Source organism: Brachionichthys hirsutus, chromosome 1, assembly GCF_040956055.1.
Source record: "Brachionichthys hirsutus isolate HB-005 chromosome 1, CSIRO-AGI_Bhir_v1, whole genome shotgun sequence".
NCBI lineage: Eukaryota > Metazoa > Chordata > Actinopteri > Lophiiformes > Brachionichthyidae > Brachionichthys > Brachionichthys hirsutus.
In genome coordinates, this window is record NC_090897.1 from 10,912,753 (window position 1) to 10,932,452 (window position 19,700).

The 19,700-nt window shown below is 41.4% G+C and overlaps 1 protein-coding gene across 1 annotated transcript in view; it reads right to left on the reverse strand.

Annotated features, from left to right (window-relative positions):
- tcf12 (transcription factor 12) overlaps window positions 1-19,700 on the reverse strand; it is a 50,240-nt gene that overhangs the window by 16,821 nt on the left and 13,719 nt on the right. Inside the window, exons 6-8 of the mRNA XM_068739817.1 lie at window positions 12,733-12,794; window positions 11,447-11,579; window positions 11,016-11,068 (exon numbers count right to left, since the gene is read on the reverse strand). Coding sequence (XP_068595918.1) covers window positions 11,016-11,068; window positions 11,447-11,579; window positions 12,733-12,794 — 248 coding nt within the window. The remainder of the gene's footprint in view (window positions 1-11,015; window positions 11,069-11,446; window positions 11,580-12,732; window positions 12,795-19,700) is intronic.

The following is a 19,700-nucleotide window of genomic DNA, read 5'->3' on the forward strand; positions in this document are numbered from 1 at the left end:
AATCCAATCGTCTTCATCGCACTGGTTTACTGATCGAATTCAAAGCAGAAAATATTCATTTGGGTAAACAACTTTTAGTGTGCTTATAACAGAAATATGTAATTTTAGAAACAACATTTGGTAAGCAAACGTACATTCTGACAGCAGAGCAGCCAATAGGGAGCCAGGTCCTCTAAAAGTGGAGCAGGCTCACTGCAGAAGAAAACCCCACGGCCGTTCATAACACAAATTTGGTTTTGGCATCGAAGCAATCTCATTATCTACTAACAACATGAGCGATGCTTATACACAGTTGTGTATATATACTTATACACACTGCACATGCATCTCAGCTTGCCTGCTCCAGATCATGTGCAACACAGGTGTGAGGATTAGCTTCTGGAGATGAGCGTTAATCTATGCAAAGCCTGACAGAACTTGTTGCACTAAAAAAAACAAAAAAAACAATAAGAGGTATTTCACACCTTAAATAGTGTCTATTTTTTGTATTTACTATTTTAACGGATAATTTCATGACAGCCCACTTGCAGAGGGAAGCTTTTTTCAAATCATAGAAGAAAAATAGTGCAACAATAACCACATGGTTCTCACTTTAAATTCTTGCATTTACACTAATGGGCAACGGAAGGAAGATCAGTGCGTTGCTCCATCTGTATTTTGGTTCCGTGCCACCGGCTCACAAGCCAATGGCCAACTGCGAATTCTCTCAGTGCTCCAGATGGTGAGCCTGCTATGCAATTCTGCATTTTACAAATTAATGTGGCTCAAGCCGATCTAAAAAATGAGAACGATCTTTCTTTCTCTTTTCAAGTAAAACATGAAGTCTTGGTGCTTTAACAAGTTCTTTTGTTCATAACATTCGCTCTGTTCTGTCCATATGCTATCAATTTTCTCCCTGTAAATCTGAGCCTGTTAATACTTAATATGAAAAAAAGAACATCAAAGTCATCTCTGTGCAGCGGGAGCAAGGAGGAAATGCTGTAATGGGCTATAAGAAAAGTTGAAACACAAGCGTGAGTAAGATGGCCTTTTCAATGCTACATCATAAAAAGGCTGACCTCTTTAGTTTTCCTTCATGTGCCTCTTTTGAACAGTAAAATTAGCACATGCAATCACAGGTGGAAATCTGTCTGCACTTATGACTGGCTCATTACAGCCAATGTCAGAAACGTGTCCTCCGGCAGATTGATGTTCACTCCATTGTTTTTTCAGACGTTTTTATTTACGGGGGATTCATTTCAAAGTGTTCTTAAAAACTTTCGACAGAACAAGCACAACTCACCTAACAGTCGATACTCGGTTCTCACGACTCTGAGAGCATCGTTTAGTGCAGATGCACGACAAGTACTCAAAGAGAAAAGGCTTCCAGAGGAGCAGAAATCAAAGACATCATTACAGAGAAGTTCAGAAATCACATTAGGCTCCCTGTGGTGTTAAGAATGCCAATGTGATTAAAAACAGATGGAATAACAGCAACACTGGTGCTTGGAGCTCAATCTGCAAACAGGAAAGTCTAACCTCAACAGACAGCCTCTTTCTCTTAATCATTCCCAGACTCCCACTTGTTATTATTTCAAACCCAGTCTCAGAGCTCGAACCACCAGCCAGTAAAAATAAATTCAAGGTTGCACCTTCTTTTTTTTTTTTCTTCGACCGTACAGTTTCATTTTGAATGTTGTGAAAAAGAAGAGTTTTAAAAAATAGCCAATCTCAATAGAAAGTGTGTTTGTTGGCACGCAACAGCTGTGTCCTATAATTCAAAGTGCACAAAAATCAGTTTGGAGACAGCTGAATTGTGTAATTAAATTGGACTGTCGCACAGATTTAAGTGATGTAATGGAAAATCAGACCAAGGCGGTTCAAGCGCTTGCATTCACAGGCGAACACACACACACACACACACATAAATACATGGACACACAGACACAGAGGAATATCGTGGTTTCATCTAGAACATTTTCATGTACTAAATTATAAAAGAAAAGTCAAATGGACACGCATGCTGGGACCTGCCCCCAGTGGAATACACTTTCAGTAACGCACACACTTTTTCCAGCTCCTCTCCATCCAATACACACATTCCCAAAGAGACTACTCACCGATTTCCCATTGTAGTAATACATTAAAGAGTTGCTGCCCATTCCGGGGACAGGGTAGGCGCAATACATTATAGCGTTAATTTAAAGTGATAACGGTACGCCACAACAGCACAAACTCTCTAGACATAGATCCAAACCGTTCAAAAGGGACTAATAATTCTTCCAGTACTGGCCTCCACACACGACCCACTCAGAGGAAACTTATGCAAAGCAGGATTGTTCCATTCCACACTGTGGGAAGGGGTGTCTGTCAGAAGGGAGTGGCTCGCGTGGTACATCCCTCTCTTAAGCCCCTAAATGCTGAGGCAAAGAGGAAAAGCAGGAGGGGGGGAAGGAGGTTACGGGGAGGTGGGCTTAAAAAAGATAAAAGGAAGTGGGAGGGACTGAAAACAAATGTATGAGCGGATTTAGAAAGAGAGAAAATAAATTAATTCCAGGCATTAAAAAAAGCCTATTTTCTAGAGGGGAAACCCCAACAAACAGCATTTTGTTAATATGTGTAATAAAAAAGTGACTAAATGACTGCATAAATTAATGAGGCTGTTCTCCTCCACAATTTTTTTATCTCAAGTGTATAGGGTTTTTGTTTTGTGATGATTAAACGGCTAACAGGCAGCGAGGTAAAGTAATGCCTCACTGTGACGAGCACAACCATCTGGCAAGTCATTTTGCCTGGTTCCGTATGGTTCACGCCCCAATTAGGAGGCGTCACTCAGCGGACGCAAAGACCTAACACGTAAAATAAAAACAGAGATTCAGATGAATTCAGATGAAGGCAGTAAATGTACGAAACGTGCGCTCGGGGAGTTTTGCCGTTGGTGGAGTTGAGACCTCCGGTTAAGAAGTGTCCGTAAACACAGTTGTAAAGCATGTAACAGCTGCAAAGGGGCCTGCTGGTGACGGGGGAACATGAAAATCATGTTCCATTTCCTAAACCCTGGGGGCCTCAGATGGGGATGGGGGGGGGGGGCTTTAGGTGTTACTGTTTACTGTCACTGCAAACCACACAGCTCTACATCACCGTTATGATGTAAGAGGAGTGGGAAGAGGAGAGAGAAGAAAGGGCAGGTAGAGCGATAGAGGCGATACTCCAGTTAGAGCCTGGTCTGCAGGCTCTGAAGCCTTTCATGTCGACCACTTGAAGCTTCCTGGACTCGACACAGGACTGTGGACTCATTGAGAACAATATTGTGACAGAAAGATGAAAGCTTCCATTTCCCTAAGAAAGCTGGGCCTTTATTCTGCATTTCCTTTCAGTGCTGTTATTATTTATCCCTTTCTTCTCTAGGACTCTTTCAAACTGGTCCAAAACACTAGCTCTCGATGCGGTTACCGCTCTCGAGCTGGCACCGTTTCAAGTCCATGTTTTAAGGGAAATGGTAATGATAGGAGTGTTTGAAGGAGTCTAAAACAAGCCCAGACACACAGCAGGGCTTTTACCAGGGAGATACATGAAAGCAGGGTGTCACAGGCATCAATCTGGGAAATCATGCACACGTATCATTCCAGCACCGACTTAAATAGTGACTCTGCAGGAGACACGCTCAGAAGATCTTTTTCGGGATAGACAGGCTGCAAACTTGCCAGAGAAAAAGAAACCTCGTACATTTTCTTGACGACCAATATTAATCCAGTGATAATTGCCTGCACATCCATGGGTACGATGTTAATTAGTAGTTGCTAGTAGCTCATTTAGCTTGTTTTTAATGATGCCAATTTTACCTAAATGGAGACAAATGCAAGCTCAAATGTAGCCTGCAGCATATCTCATTAGCCCTTTTTACAGAGATAGCACAATGAAAACCCTTCTAACGCCTCTGCTATTACCGCTGCCGCCATATCGAGCCAACGCCACACCATGACACCTTCACTGGGTCCATGCAGAATGACAGGGTGGAGTAAAACAGCACCAGCTCCAGATTGGAAATGAGGTTATAGAAATTCCAGGCTCACATCTCACAGTGGTAAACCATAAATAATTCCTGTTTATTGTATTTAATTGCCAGTAATAAGGATCTAAATGTCCATAAATAAAATAAATGACGCTGCTCTATCCACTGAAATACAGTTACTGTATAATGTTGACGACCTGTGGACCTGTTGGCAGAAACCAAGCAGCTGAAAATTTTACCCAGAGGACAGTTTATTTATTTTTTTAAACATCCGTTCTTGGAAAATGAGGTTCCTCTCCAGCCGGCTGTTCACACCACCTTCTTTGCACTGGAGTGACCACAAGGTGTTTTTCCTGGGATTTATTTGAGTGTTGAAAAAGAGCAAATCCACAGGCTGAGGTCACCGCTCCCCACAGTGGATTTAGCGATGATGTCATCAGACAGGAAGATTGTTTCCTGTAAGACGCTCTGGTTCTAATTAGAGGGCGATGACTTGGAGAGTGGGGAGTGCATGGGGTATTGAGACCCCCACCCAAACAAACTCCTGGCTGCATTACGAATAGACAGATTTGAAGACCACAAAGATCAACATTTCAAGGCCTTTTAGGGACTTTTACTGACTTCTGACTTTTAATACTTGATGCATGATGTCAATAAGGCCAAGAATTATCATTATTACATCAAAAAAAAAATCTTACAAGATAAGATAAGATAAGATATAACTTTATTAATCCCAAAAGAAATTCTGGTTCCAGGTTTCGCCAACAAATTACAGTAAATAAAAAATAGAAATATTAATTAAAAATGTATGAACTGAACAGAATAAAGATAATAACAATATGAGATGGAGTGCATAACAATAAATTCTAGATATATTTAACTAAATTAATATGGTGACCTGGACATTGATAAGCAGTAGAAAACAGACATTTATTCATATTAATAGTTAATAATTAAGAATGATTAATTTCTTATTAGGGTATTGCTTATTAATAATCTCTAAATTTGATTGTCCACATAAATACAGTTAAGCTGTGTTTCATCCAAATACTCATCCCATAGTCTAGATCAGTTTCATCAGCATACGCTACTCTCAGCTCAGCTCCGGTACCGTTCCGGAAGTAGTTTTCCATCATTGTGACCCAGCACGATGTCATTCTCAACACAACCGACACCTGTCATCCACCTGCCACGATCCTCTTGTTGAGAGGACAGGAAGGATGTAGTTGGGGTTGTTAGGAGGGGTTCAGGGGTAACCCCCAACCAGTTCTCCAGAGAATCTGCAGCACTGTCACAAGCATACAAACTGCTCTGCTGAAGATAGATCCCTCTGTTTCGTCTCAATCATGACACAATAAATAAAGATGTAAATCGTATTAGCATCCATCCTCTCTTTTTACGTCACTGACAGGAACCCAGAATGTGAAAATAGCCTGACAATGAATCTTTTATTTATTCTAATGGGCGTCAACATAGCTTCAGTCATAGCTTGTTATTAAAACAATAATGGACATGATTAGAATGATCAAATCCATATTTAGATAAACATTTATCTCGGTTAAATTGATAAGCTTTACTTTTGTGTCTTTTTGAAGGCACAGCATGATGAGAAACTCCGATGTACTCATTGGTGTACTGGTAATAGACTTGTGAGTGTTATCTACTGTACATGTGATGAAAAAAAACAAACACAGGCAGGTAAGAACTTCAGAGATCGCGTTAGCTTCGTGTGGTTTGTTGCTGGAAGTCAAAGGTTCAAAGCAGCCGGGTGTGGATGCTCTCTCAATAACACTGTTTCAGTGATTGTTGACAGGCCATGTTCTGGAGCCTGGCAGCAATCTGAAATCAAGATTTGCATTAATCTCACATAAACCCGGCTGAATGTGAGCAATGACTTTAATCTGTGCATTATTTGTGTTCTCTTTGTCCTTTAACTCCTTGTTCTCCTCACAGATGAAAGAGGTCAGGCCTCTGGCTCGTTTGCCTGTTCCATTATCTGCAGCCTTTACTGTCAGTGGTAAATGTCAGTGAGCCAAACAAAGACAAGCAAAAAGCCCAGGGTCCCAGAGGTGGCTGTGACTGTTCAACATCATCCCCCGTCAATACTAGCGTGTCTGTCTAATCGTCCACCTAATGAGCTCCTCTCTGGGGAGCTCACCAACCGGGGTCAAACTACTGTCCAGTTCTAGCACCATAAACTAGCAGCTAGTCAGATCTAACAGCAGTGATACAATCTATTCAATTTGTAAAACATTAAATCCAAATTAGTCAATTCAATCACAATCAAGACGAATGTACCTATAAATAAATACCCTATTTATATCGCTATAAATCACCACAGACACCCAACGTATAGCCATCGATAGCAACTAGGCTTCTGATAGCTTTTACATTCAGGACCCTCGTGTTAAGAAGTTCCCGAGTACACCATCAGGAATCCCTGTGACAGCAGGCACATTCATCACAGGCCTGGTGAGCCATCGGGCATAGGGCAAGTAGCTCGGACACAGACCATCTACTTGGAAAGGCTTGATGAGTATGGAGAGACCTGTCCTTATAGTTTTTGTCTTCGTGGTCAATGAAGCTAAATACACATTACCGGTAGTTGGAAAAATGTACCTTTGGACAAAACGTGATCATGGCCGGACGGATAATAGAGGAGATAATAAAAAATTGGGCAAATAAAAAACAATTATTTGGGGCAAAGTATAACACAAAAACAAATGTCCCCAAATATTAATTTGTAGAAAAGTAATCTCCACTTGTCCCAAGATCAGATGTATGAGAAAGTTGCTCCTCTCATCCAAAAAAAAGCAGTAAAGCAAAGTTAAATACAGTCAAATGCAGTCAGGTACAGAAACATCTACAAAGATCAGCCATAGACAAGGAAAAAAATGTCCATATTACATATTAATACAATGAATATGGATTTAAATCTCTACATGAAATGTATTTATTTCCTCTGACAAACTTGAGCTGCTTACAGCCTCTAATTACAGCATATCTGCACAGTTCAGGCTAATGGAGACACGCTGTAGCTCACAAACGGAATCATGTCTTACATTATGTATATTTTAGTCACAAATGATATGTAACCAAAGTAACTGCAGTTTTCAGAAGTATAACAAACTGTGAGCAATCGTGCTGCTGGTTTGATTAATGGCCTGCAGAACAGAACATGCACTGCTGCTTGAAACGAGTTCAGAAAGTCTGACCTCCTTCCAGGCACAGGAAGCGCACTGTCCTCATTATGGGCTGAACGGGTTCCTCGCTAGCCCTACCTCGCTTCATCACGCCAGCTCCAAAACGGTTCTGGACTGGAATACAGAGCTCCACGTTGCTCGTTGTAGACTCAGTTGATGCAAAAGTGTATGCAAATACAAATAAACTTGTTTCAGTTCTTCTGTGTTGATGTTCCATGCAGTTGCTGAACTCAAAGAAAGCAAAAACGTTGTGTTCAAGGACACCGATATGCCCTGATTCAGGAAAAATGCAGACCATAAGATAACCCACCTTTGGTGGGATAATTAAAATATAACACACGTACCTTTAAACCATTAGGATTTAGCAACGCATTTCGTCCATAGTCTGTTTCTATGTCGACCAGGCTCTGATGCTGCTGTGCGTCTTTGGCCTGCTTTGAATCAAAGGGAGGAAACCCTAAAGAGTTTCTCAACAACATCGTGTTACTGTTGCATTTGTGATCTCTTTGAGCTGTTCAAGGCAGATGGGTACAGAGACAGAAAATATATCCTTTGAATGTCATTCACCAGACGGCACTACAAGAAACAAGTTTCTAAGCCGCCCAGAGCAGACTTCCTTTGTATTTTTCTTACAGCTGGCACAGTACACATCGCTCAGGAACAAGGGGTGTCTGTGTGATCTGTCAAAAGTAAATGTCAATCTGTTTTGTCATCTGCAGTCAGGGTTCTCGCTTGCAAAGGGCCCAGAGGGAAACTAAATCTCAGTCAGTCCACCACCAGCTTCCTCTCCTCCTGCAGCCCCATAGTCAGCACGGCCGGGGAGCAAGTGTCACGCTGAACCGCGGTGCCATTTACGCTAACAATCTGACACGCACACATATACGCACCATGCCCTCGCAGCTTCCCATAAATATCCTACGAGCTGCAACTGTCTTCCCACGAGCTCTCTTCTGTCTTCAGCTCTCCTGTCAGACAGGTGTCTACCCAGCTGCCCGTCAGCATCCCTCAGTCCAGCGGCCTGCCGCTCTTGTACTTTGCTCTCGGTATATAATGGTGGAAGTCAGTTATAACCAAGGTGTCTACTGTAACAAAAATACAATGGAGGTCTTTCAAGATAAAGCGCTTCTTTAGTTGATGACATATTCCAAGTTTGGCAACAAAGATCTCTATTTCTGTTTTAACTCCTTTTGCAAGAATAAAAAAAAAACTAATTTAAACAAAGTATGGAAAAATGGCAGATAATTAACTCATTGAGTGCCAGCCCTTTTCAACTCAGCTATATGCTGCGTGCCACAGTTTTCCCGATTCTCCAAGCCCCACAGAATACTCTTTACTATGACTATGCAAAACACCGAACCCACCGACTGAAAGATTAAAGTCTCTTCTAGTGTGTTCCTACCATTTTTTTCGAGAGGAAGATTTCAATGATGTCAGGATTGGCAGTGAATGTTTGGGATATAAAAAACGTCTTTAGACGTGAATGGCACTCAAAGAGTTAAGATTTCTAGGCATGTACATGACACAATTACAGCCAGAGCTACATTATCCCATGTCTGCAAGCACACGTCCATCAGACCAGAGGAAAGCATGTGTGTGTGTGGGTGTGTGTGTGGTAGACGGAGGAAAGTGTGTATATAGGAACGAGTCGTAGAAACATTTAAATGTTTGCAATCACCAGCTGGTCTCTCCAGATAGCCTTCATATCCCGGTACACAGCAGTGTCAGAGCCAAAATGCACAGAGGATGTGCTCCCGTAAATATTTTGGTTCAGTTCTATCATGTGGTGTACACACACACACACACACATCATGCTTGGACTTATAACTTGCCAACATGATTTAGAACTCCTACATTTATTTTTAGACTGAGGAGCGAGGAACACAAGCTTGGAGGCAAAAAAGGGGATTTCAGAATAAAATAAATAAATAAGAAAATTCCCAGCAGTCGGCATAATGATAGGAAGTGTTGTGTTGATTTTTTTTTTAAATCAAGCGGCTATTCAGATCTCTGGTGAGGCTCTCACGCTTGCTTACACAAGCAAAAGCTTTCAGTGGCATCTGCAGCTGCATTCATGCTGCACAGGTACAACTGCAGGCTCTTCACACAGCTGCCTCTGCTGAGGTAGCTCTGACTCCAGGTGTGCCCCCCCCCCCCCCCCCCCCCCCAGCACCACCTTCACCGTGCCATTGTCAGCACCAGAGACACAAACAAGGGTCTCGGCTGATAATTACCCAGAGATAGACGGCAATCACCTGCTGCAAAAAAAAAATCATTTATCACAGTTACATGTTTTTGGGTGCTGTAAGTATAGCTTTTCACAGCAGCCATTACTTAATGCAACTATTCCTCACTTCTGCTTCCTACTAGTTCAACGCCAGCATTCTAACACCTCCGAAAAGCTGCCAGACAGGCTCCCACTCAAACATTTCCAACATGCACCACCCATCAGAAAGTGTCTTGAGTTTTCCCCTTCTCTGTCAGTGGGTTATGAGACCTACAGCCTTTATTCAACACTCCCCATCTTTATTCTTTCAAATGGGATCAAAGACTAACTGGGATAATTCCTCCAAGCTCCGGGCTTTATCTTCTGAGCAGCAATGAGTGACAAGTAGAAGCTTTATTTCATGCCATGCTCTAACACTGTTTTCCCCCAATCTCGCATTGCACCGCTTGATTGTATTCTTATGAGTCAGAAACCGCACCTGCTCCCATGTGTTAAGTAGTGACAAATAAAAGCCCAGCGTCCATTTACACAACAAAGAGATGTAACCCGCAAGGCAACAATCCGTCGTCTCCCCCCCCCCTGCCTCTGACAAGACCTCGAATATATCACTTATTTAAGAGGAAGGCGGCACTCGTCCCTGCTGCTGCCAGCCTCGTCGCTCCCTCATGCTCTGACAAACTTCTTTTCAAATACAAATCCAGAAACAAAACACATGCCACATGCCTTTCATGTTCCACGCCATGTACCGTATTTGATTTCAGAGAAACAGCAGCAGAGGTGACGATTATCAAAGCTCTCAAAGGCAAATCAGTCTCAAAGTCCCTCGCCAGAAAAAAAAAATGAAAATCCCTTTTATTGTTTAAGGAGAGGGTGGGTTTAAGTTGCTTCTTACTTAGAAGGAAGGGGGGGGGGGGGACCCCATTGTCTTTTACCAGTTCAAGGAATTAAAGGCAAGGCTTAATAAATCCTTTGGCAATCCACCAGGGTTTTAACAATGGGCATCTGACTTAGTGATTTATGCATATTAATGAACTCCAATACCCGCTGTCGAGGCGAACGCAAGCTGAGCTCCACACTTCTCTGCATCCTAATGGTTTCTGCTCCACCGGGATCATTACCAATAGATATTTCAGATATTCTGTGCTATTAATCTCTGTCTGTCCTCCTGTTGGGCTACGTAATGACTAATTAAACATCAAAAGAGCAGAGCTGGGGATGCACTCTGACAGCCTCTCCTTCTCCCAGGAGAGGCCACGAGGAGGCGAGACTCTGACAAGGCAGCGCTGAAAATCAATCACCTCAAAGTGCGTGTGTGTGTGTGTGTGTGTGCACATTCAAAGGCATAGACACTCACACAAACAAGAAATGTGCAGAAACATTTGGAGACATTTACAGACTAATGTTACGTATCAGGCATGTAAGTAAGAAACAAAATAAGTCAGAAATTTAATGAACACGCATCAACGCTGTCACCAGCAAGCACGGCAAAAACAACTGAGAGAGCGAGTGTGTGTGTGTGTGTGTGTGTGTGTGTGTGTGCTTAAGTAAGCTCACTGTGAATTCTATTTACATAAGAGGTAGATGATCTTCCACTCACAGATGAAGGCAGCCCAGGAGGGACCTTGCGAACCTTTTTTGTTTGTAGAGGATCTGAGAGGAGATCAAAGCACATCCAGTCATTCACAGGCAAAAGAGAGGCAACTGCGAATGCGCTACAAACAAGCCACAACTCGCATGCAAACCCTACTCTGTGGCACTGCTCTGCAATAGGTAGTGTGACATTTTGAAATTGCACATAAAGAGCCTATATAAGGAACTTCAGATAATCTTGCATTACACATATATAATGCTTAACGGCATTTGTATTTACAATCAATTTACCTTGAGCTTTCTCTCTCTCTCTCTCTCTCTCACACACACACACACACTCTTTCTTTCTCTACTTGTGACTGAATATAGCTTTTGTAAGGTTCTAATTGTTTTAAATAATGTCTAAGCATTAGTTAATTCTGATATGACGGAACTGACCAATGGGCAGAGGATCTGCTGACGAGCGTCTTCTAGGATTGGCTGCAGTGAAGGAGTATAACGGTGCAGCTGACTTTCCCGTCGTCATCGCTGATCCAGGACTCACCAAGCCGGTGTCAGGCCTTGCAGAAGACTGAAACAAAGTCAACACAAATTCACAAATTCAGAAAGCACATAAATGAACTAATATATAATATGTGATCATATATTTTAAAACAAATAAACACCTTACAATCTCACGCCAAGTTATCTACCCCATTTATAGATTCAACAATCAGTTAAAAATATGCATCAACTCCGATTCACTTTTAATTGTCATTGTTGGCGTATAAAGATACCAAGAACAGTTTATAACCTTTTAATGATGATCCGGATCACCATGTCCAGGAATTTTTAATACGTGACCGGGTTATTTCTTTATTTATTGTGCCTTGGAGGTGGTTGGTGCTTTCCAAGTACTTTTCTAGTTATATGTTGTTGTGGCTGTTTTCCTGATCCATTCTTGGTTGAATCTATTAAAAACTACTAAAATTATTTATGTTCATAGTTCCTGTTGTATTAACTCAGCAGATGTGTGCACATTTGTTCAAGTTAGGATAATAATAATGATCATCTACACAGACAATCCATCAACATTTTGAACACAAGCTGCCACCCACCCTTTAAACAGACGAAGACAGATAGCCATTCACACAAACAGAAGAATGCATTTTTATTTTCTTTTTTTATTGTTTTATTTCTTAACACAATTTTTGAAATCAAGATGCCCAACTTTGCAGTATGAGCTACAAGCTTGGAATAACATGGTACTGTTGAAGAGGATTTTACCATTGTATCTGCATCTACAACAGCTACAGCAGCTCCACCTCTGCCCGCTGGTTCATCAGTGCATCCATGCATCTGTCAACAGAGCTGTGTCCACCCTCAAGGAAATGCAATGTTCTATCTTCGACACAGGAATCTAATTTGAGGTTACATTTTTTTTTTTAGCTATAAATAAAATCTGAAAGGAACAGGATGCCAATGGACGGAAGTTCTCTTCAGATAGATAAATGTCAATAAGCAAATTATGGAATTCCAGTTCGGGCAATAGTCTGACTGCTGTTTGTGGTAGTTACAGTTCTGTAAGCACCTATTTATACAGGAACAGAGGGATTCATGGTAATCCAACCTCACGTTAAACAAAGACATGGATTCTCTTTCTGAAATCAGAGGAACACTTAGTCCAGTCAGCTGTCAAAGGTTACAGAAAATTAATTAATTACTTTAATTAATTCATTACTTACCTGGCCGCCTGATGCTCCAGGATCCCTCTCATAACCGACATATGAAGCGCTCTCTGATTTACCTGTAAAAACACAGAAAGGACAATATACAGATTTCTTTCATGATAATCGTGGACACAGCTGGAATAGCAACACGAGCTATTACACTGTGTTTGTTCTTTACTGCACTTCTTTCTTTTCTTGTTCTTTTTTGCTATTATATGAAAAGACTGGCAGCAAAGTGGGTGATGAAGCAAGACATGGGAATCAACAACCTGGAATTTAATCGATATATTGTGTCATCTTACATTAAACTGTAGAGCCTTCATGAGTTTCAAAACTGTCAGACAAAATTAACTCAGGTTTCCATCAATGCATTTCAAAGAAATATGATTCCCTCGGGTCATGGCACCGTGTACTACGGACAAGGGAACATTTGTAATTCCCCAATTTGACAAGCCTCTTCATAAAAGCCTTTCTATAAGTGTCACATTCAGTAGGCGCATCCTAATTGTACACAACCATCAGGGGAAAAATAAAAGTTTCAGGATACAACCCACATGAATCTCACACATCACAATTTCCAAACTCAGCAGTTTCACTCCCCCCGGAAAAACAAACAAACAAACAAACAAATGAGAGCACCAGGGAGGGAGTGATAAATAACTTTTACTGTGTCGTACATTATTTTGGTCAGACTTCCAAATATTACAAGCACACACAAGCGCTGGAACTAAATTCTGTTTACTCTGGGGGGAAAGCAAAGTATTTTTTTTGCAAGTTAAAAACTTGCATAGCCTCTATGTTTTGTTACACAATGAGTGATTTGAACACTGTAGGTGCAGGTGAACACAGGCACATGTAAGAGAATTCGCTTGTGCTTGTCTGAGCAGGCCTGCAGGAGACGGTTGTTCTGCATCGGTGCAGCCCATCTCCAGAGTGCGGGGGAGCTCGGCAATCAGGGAAGATGCTAAAGCTGCTATTCTACAACTATAAACTGGCTGTTGTTTACAGTCCTTCTTGCAAAAGAAACCACTAACCCAAATACAGCACACAACCATTTACTGCATTTGTAAGCAATGAGAGACATTTTATTGCTGCAGTATGGACAAGGACAACACTTGCTTGTGCAAATAAGTGACAAGTTACACTTCCTCCTACTTACACCAGCTGCAGCCATTAAAGCAGCCTATTCGGTGCATGCGCTATGGATACTCTTTTATTGAAAACAATCCACCTAATATATCACAAAAGTCGGCCGCTATGAATGATGCCGTTCCTTTTCCTCCTGTTATCAACAATATATCAATTTGCATTGCATCAGAGCAAATGCGTGGATGGATGTCCAGACTCTGGCTCAGTCTGCGAGGTGTAACACACCCTTCATCAATCTCTGTGTGAAAATAAAAAAGGTTCGGAAATGTACTGAAGTTATTACTCCTATTATTCTACAGGAAAACAATCTGGATTTGGAGTTTACGTGAAATAATGATTATTACCATTATATCTTTGAACATGTCACACACCTGTCTCTAAGGGAGACGCTGCGCCGATGTCTATCTCTGTCTATCTGGCGCTCCATAAAGCTGTCACGTTCAAAGTGTTTACCACACACTAAAACATTTTTGCCATTTCCGCAAAAATGCGGTAGAGCGTGGACGGGCAGAACGCAGACACAGGGACCCACACGCGCATGTGCACGCACATCTTGAGCACGTTTGCCCCGCTTGACGTCAAGACGGGTGCGATTTCCTCCAGACCTGTTTCAGGAGGAGATTACAGAACTACGCAAACTACGCAGGATTGACTAGATGGTTTATTTAGCTGTTTTTGGGTTGATAATGACCCAAACCCTCCATAATAGTGTAGAAACATGGGGAATGTGAGTTTTTCATAATATGGGACCTAGACGTAAAAGACAGACGAAAGCTTGTTAGCCACAGCGTGTCTTTTTTTAGCCACTGGGGTTGCAACACCTTAAAGCATGCCGGTGACATGCCATTATTGACTTCAATAATGTGAAATGTAGTGTCTCCGGGGATCAATTCAAAAGCCTTGACATAAAAACAACCAATTAGGAGGCATGCTTAATTGCATCTCGGATGCGTTCCAGGGGCCTCTTCCTTTTCGGTTTTTCCTTTCTCAACGGAAAGCCAAGAGCATGAAAACAATCACATAATGCAGGATGAGGAAATGCTATTGATGTAGAAGCCAAATAAGCCTTCTTCTCTGAGCATATGCTTTCTGTTGGCCTTCGTGTGCCTGAGCTCTTGTTCACATGTGAGGCACCACACATTCCTGACGAGTTTATAGACCGTCAGGATAAATGAATGGAAACACAAATTATTTTATTGTAACTTTTTACAGTCTCTGTTTAAGACTGTTTTCATAAACATAATCGTCCTAACCTGATGGTACGGTACTCTTCCTTATATTAGTATATTTGTGCTCTCTGGATCTGTAGAAATAAACATCTCTGGCAACAAGAGACAGCAGAAGGACAAAACAGATGTGCCATCACCGATCCCACCCAACCCCCATGTCTTTTACAATGCCTCCTTTTGTTTATTTCTGAAGCGTTTTTGTGCATCCATCCCATCAAAGCTGCTTGGTACTTCAACCAGGATGTGTTACTAAAAGCTGGCTGGGGTAGAGCTTAGGTCAGTGTGAATGAGGAAACGGAGCTTCCTCCCTGGCCAGAGACAGCGTCTGCAGTCTGCGTCAGGAGGACAGACATGCACGAGGTTTTTGTGTACAGCTTCGTCAGCGGTGGCATTATTCAAAATAGCGAGAGCAAATGTTAATGAGTTCTTATTTGCATATGTATTTTTCCTTTGTTGAAATGTCACTGATTATTACGTACCATGATGATAAATGCATCTGCTCATGGAGTCTGATTTGCAATTAGCCATTAGGTGGAATTAATAGATCAATTAAAGGAGAGGGGCCAGCATTAAGAGGAATCAAGCCAGGAGAAAAGCAGGAATGAGGAACAAAACAGAGACTCAGTGGGAAAAGATTATCTAGCCTAATCATCACTTTTTGATTAGGCTAGAAATCCAGAAAGGGTTAGTAATCAAGAATGGAACTCAAATGTCACCTAGATAGCCCTCGTTTCACTGCAGTCTTACACCTGAAGTATGACTTTTTAATTCAGGACATGTTGCCCTTGCTAAACATTTCTGCTTCTCCCGAAAATCCATCTCAGTGAGAGAGAAGATGAGGATTTCCTGATTGTCTTTATCATTTTCCGGGATAATCAGGTGCCATGGCTTGGTCTATTTGAATATTTTTTTTCTTTCTCTGTAAAAAGGAAAGAGGAGGAGGAGGTGTAAAGGGGAAAATGTTTTCGCTTGGCCTTTGCCTTTTTCTAAGCCAAACTATTCTCCTGCCAGTGCTTGTTATTCACGAATGAGGAAAATAAAATGCATTACTGTGGACCAGATGGGAACATTCCACATGACCAAACCAATCAATCACCGTGGTGGGACGCAGGTGTGACACAGCCGTGCAGCAACACACCATTTCACAGTCTATCAGGCACAAACACATGGTCACCAATCAATGGCACCCCGAGGACCCGTGAGGAGGGGTGCTCCTCCGCAGCCTCAGTGGTTCATGGCTGATGACTTCATAATCACACATCCATTCTCTCAGAGGAGAAAGGCGATGAGCTCTCTAATAACGCCTCCCTCCATGTGAACACCAACATTGTAATGGATGCTGCTCTGGCAGGGACCCCCCCCCTGCATCGCACATTCAAATGTGACCTCAGCAGTCAGCTTCAGAGAGAGGACGGTCCAAGGCGAACGCTGCAATTGCCAAGCAGAAGAAATGTTCCCCCTGTTGGACATTAGAATTAAACCTGGGTTAGGGATAAGATGCCAAACCCAAACTGTTGAACAGTGGAGAAAAAAAAAGAGCTGAGGTGAAAGAGGAGGAAGGACACACATGGGTTAGGAATGCTGATCCTGCTGTGGGCATATTTCCTTATGGAGGAAAATCTCTGCAAACGGATGCAGTCCAGAGTTTAAGCGTAAAGGTTTGGACCAAATGCATCGCACTGCCTGAAGGGGAAGAATCTGAGGGGTGATCTTTATTCCTATTTGGAGGTACTCCACAAATAACTAATTCCAATTTTCTTACGTAACATAAATACAATTAACTGGGATAGTTGTAATTGTGTACATTAATTGAGTATTTCCACCACATACAATGAATATCAGAGGTTAGCTACAAGGAAGAGTACATTTTGAAATTAAAAATGTGAAACATTATATTTGGTACAATGAATTTCAAATATATTTAGTTTATTTATTATAAACAGACAAAAAAAACTTTAATGACAAAAAAAGAGCATCAAATCCAATATTAATCCAGGTTAATAATTGGTCTATCTGTAAAATACGCTACTATGCTATATATATTTTGGAGAAGTAATAACAAGAAAAAGAGAAGATAATCTATAAATTTGATATATTAAATAAGAGGCCATTAAGACCTGAACTCGAGTGACTGCATTTGCGATTTACTTCCCAGTCACTTTTTTGTAAATCCATGAATCCAATTAACAATGCCAGAGAGACGCTTTTTTAAAGTTCATCTTCAGTGTATGAAATGACGAGTGGTGTTATTTTCACTTTTTTACCGGGCAACGGTGGCACAGGTGGTTGAGCGGGTCGTCTTATGATTGAGAGGTTGACGGTTTGATTCCCGGCTCCGGCACATCGTACATTGTTGTTGTGTCCTTGGGCGATAGACTTCGCCCACATTGCCTGTGTGAATGTAGTGAGCGAGTGAATGTCGGTGGTAGTCGGGAGGGCCGATGGCACAAATTGGCAGCCTCACTTCTGTCAGTCTGCCCCAGGGCAGCTGTGGCTACAGTAGTAGCTTCACCACACCAAGTATGGCGTGAATGAATAATGCACAATGTAAGAGCACTTTGAGTTTCTACAAAAAAAAAAGCGCTGTATAAATCAAATGCATTATTATTATTTTTGCTAAAATGAAATGAAGATAATGTTCAACGTCTAAAGTCTGAAATGGTATGGATGAGTGTTGTAGATTAACTCAATCAGGTCAGATCATTGACACGGAGCTCTTTATTGAGGTCTCAAATGAAAACATGTGTATTTTATCTTTAATGCTCTCAAGACAACATCTGTACTTAAAGTCCATAAGTACTTGAGTCAGTGCCAAGCCTGCATTAAGGATCAAAGTTAAACAATGTAGTGAGGCTGAAACGTATAGAGATCATATGAAAAATATGTCCGAACATCCCGTTTAATAGAGACAAATACTCACCAGCATGGTTTGAATTTACACTACAAGAAAGTAAGATGAATACGTATGAGTTTCTGCAGAGAAGAATAAAACATTGCAAGTGGGTGGCAGTACTTTGAATATATGCAAGGCATTCTGTATGTATCTATGTATGTATGTAGTAGTCAGCAGACTTTAATTATTCTAAGAATACATGTTCTAAATGATTTATGTCTCTTTTAGCATTGCACTTGTATTAAATAATCATTAAGATTTTTCTCGACATCAGCTGCCAGCAGCATGAGCCAAGAGGAATAAGAGGAGGCGGCGGAGCAAAAGAGAGAGATGTGGGATGCTCAGAGAGGCCTACAAGCATAATAGGTCTCAGTGATTACTCTTTATCTGAACTTCCTTTAACCACAAAATTTGTATTTTCAGTAGAAAATAAAGCTTTTAAGTAAAAAAACAAAAATCACTCTTTGTCATACAAATATCAGCAATGTAATGTGTGTGCGTGTACATATGGATGTATGGATCCACTCTTGACACTGCTGTTTTTCTGGTAGATTTTTGTATTTCTATTTTTTATTGATCTTGGACCATCAGTGTTGACTTCTAGCCTAATGAAAAAGTGATGATTTGGCTTCAGGTTTTGGCTCCAGGAGACCTGTGGCTCCAGGAGTACCAGCAAACCTGCTCCATAAATGCATAGAACTGATTCAAAGGAGCTAATTAGAGACTGCAAATATGATTAGTAAAATCACAATGTCCAATAAAGCTCAGTATTTTCAAGACAGATTAATCAAGATTATACTAAGAAAAAAATAATTTTGGACGCAGGTAAGAATTAATTTCTCAATTGTTAAAATAAAACGTCAATGTGCAGCCCATCAAATTGTTTTTTTTTATTGTGGACCTGACACAGAGCTCTGAGGTGTTTTGGATTAGGATGATTAGGATTATGACACAACACAAAGCAGTGAGCACTGTATTATATAACTGCAGCATCAGTACCATGCTGTCTAGGCGTTTTCTTAATGCCCTTGAAAAATAAAGAACAGGGCAATGGAAAACTCCACCAGTCTGCAGAAATAAAGAAACCGAGGTGAAAAAGAGAAAAAAATAATTCCTCATGCGTAGAGAAAACATTCTCTGATCTGACAAGTGAAGTGTTTAAAGTTGGGAACAGAAAGATTTAATTACTGTCAGTCTTGGGTAACAGGCACCTGCAACTGCCCATCAGGTTGTGGGCAGCTGCAGGTGCCTGTATGTGGGCGAGACTAAATGGGACAAGACAAGAGCTCAACCTGACGCAAGCAGTCACATGTATATGCCGACAGGCAGGGAGAATAATGCATGTGGCAGTGCGCGTGTGTTGATGAGAACATTAAGATGATTAATTGTCATGCACCGATAAAGACTGTATGAATAACGCGTTTGGAGCGCACCGGGGTGAGAAGCCCAGCGCATCTCAGGACTTGGGATCGCATCCTTGAGCACATGGCTGGAATGAAGATCACAGGTATTCAGCGGGAGTCAACTGGAAACCCAACTGGAAAGAACGAGCCTGTGTTAAAATACAACCAGTGGCTCTTACTAATTAGCATAATAAACAGCATCATCTGAGGTCAGGTTTGAGAAAAATAGCAAGAAGTAAACAATGATAAAGGCAAACAGGGAACATACCAATCACAATCCAGCGGGGAAACAAAGGCACATGGTGCAGA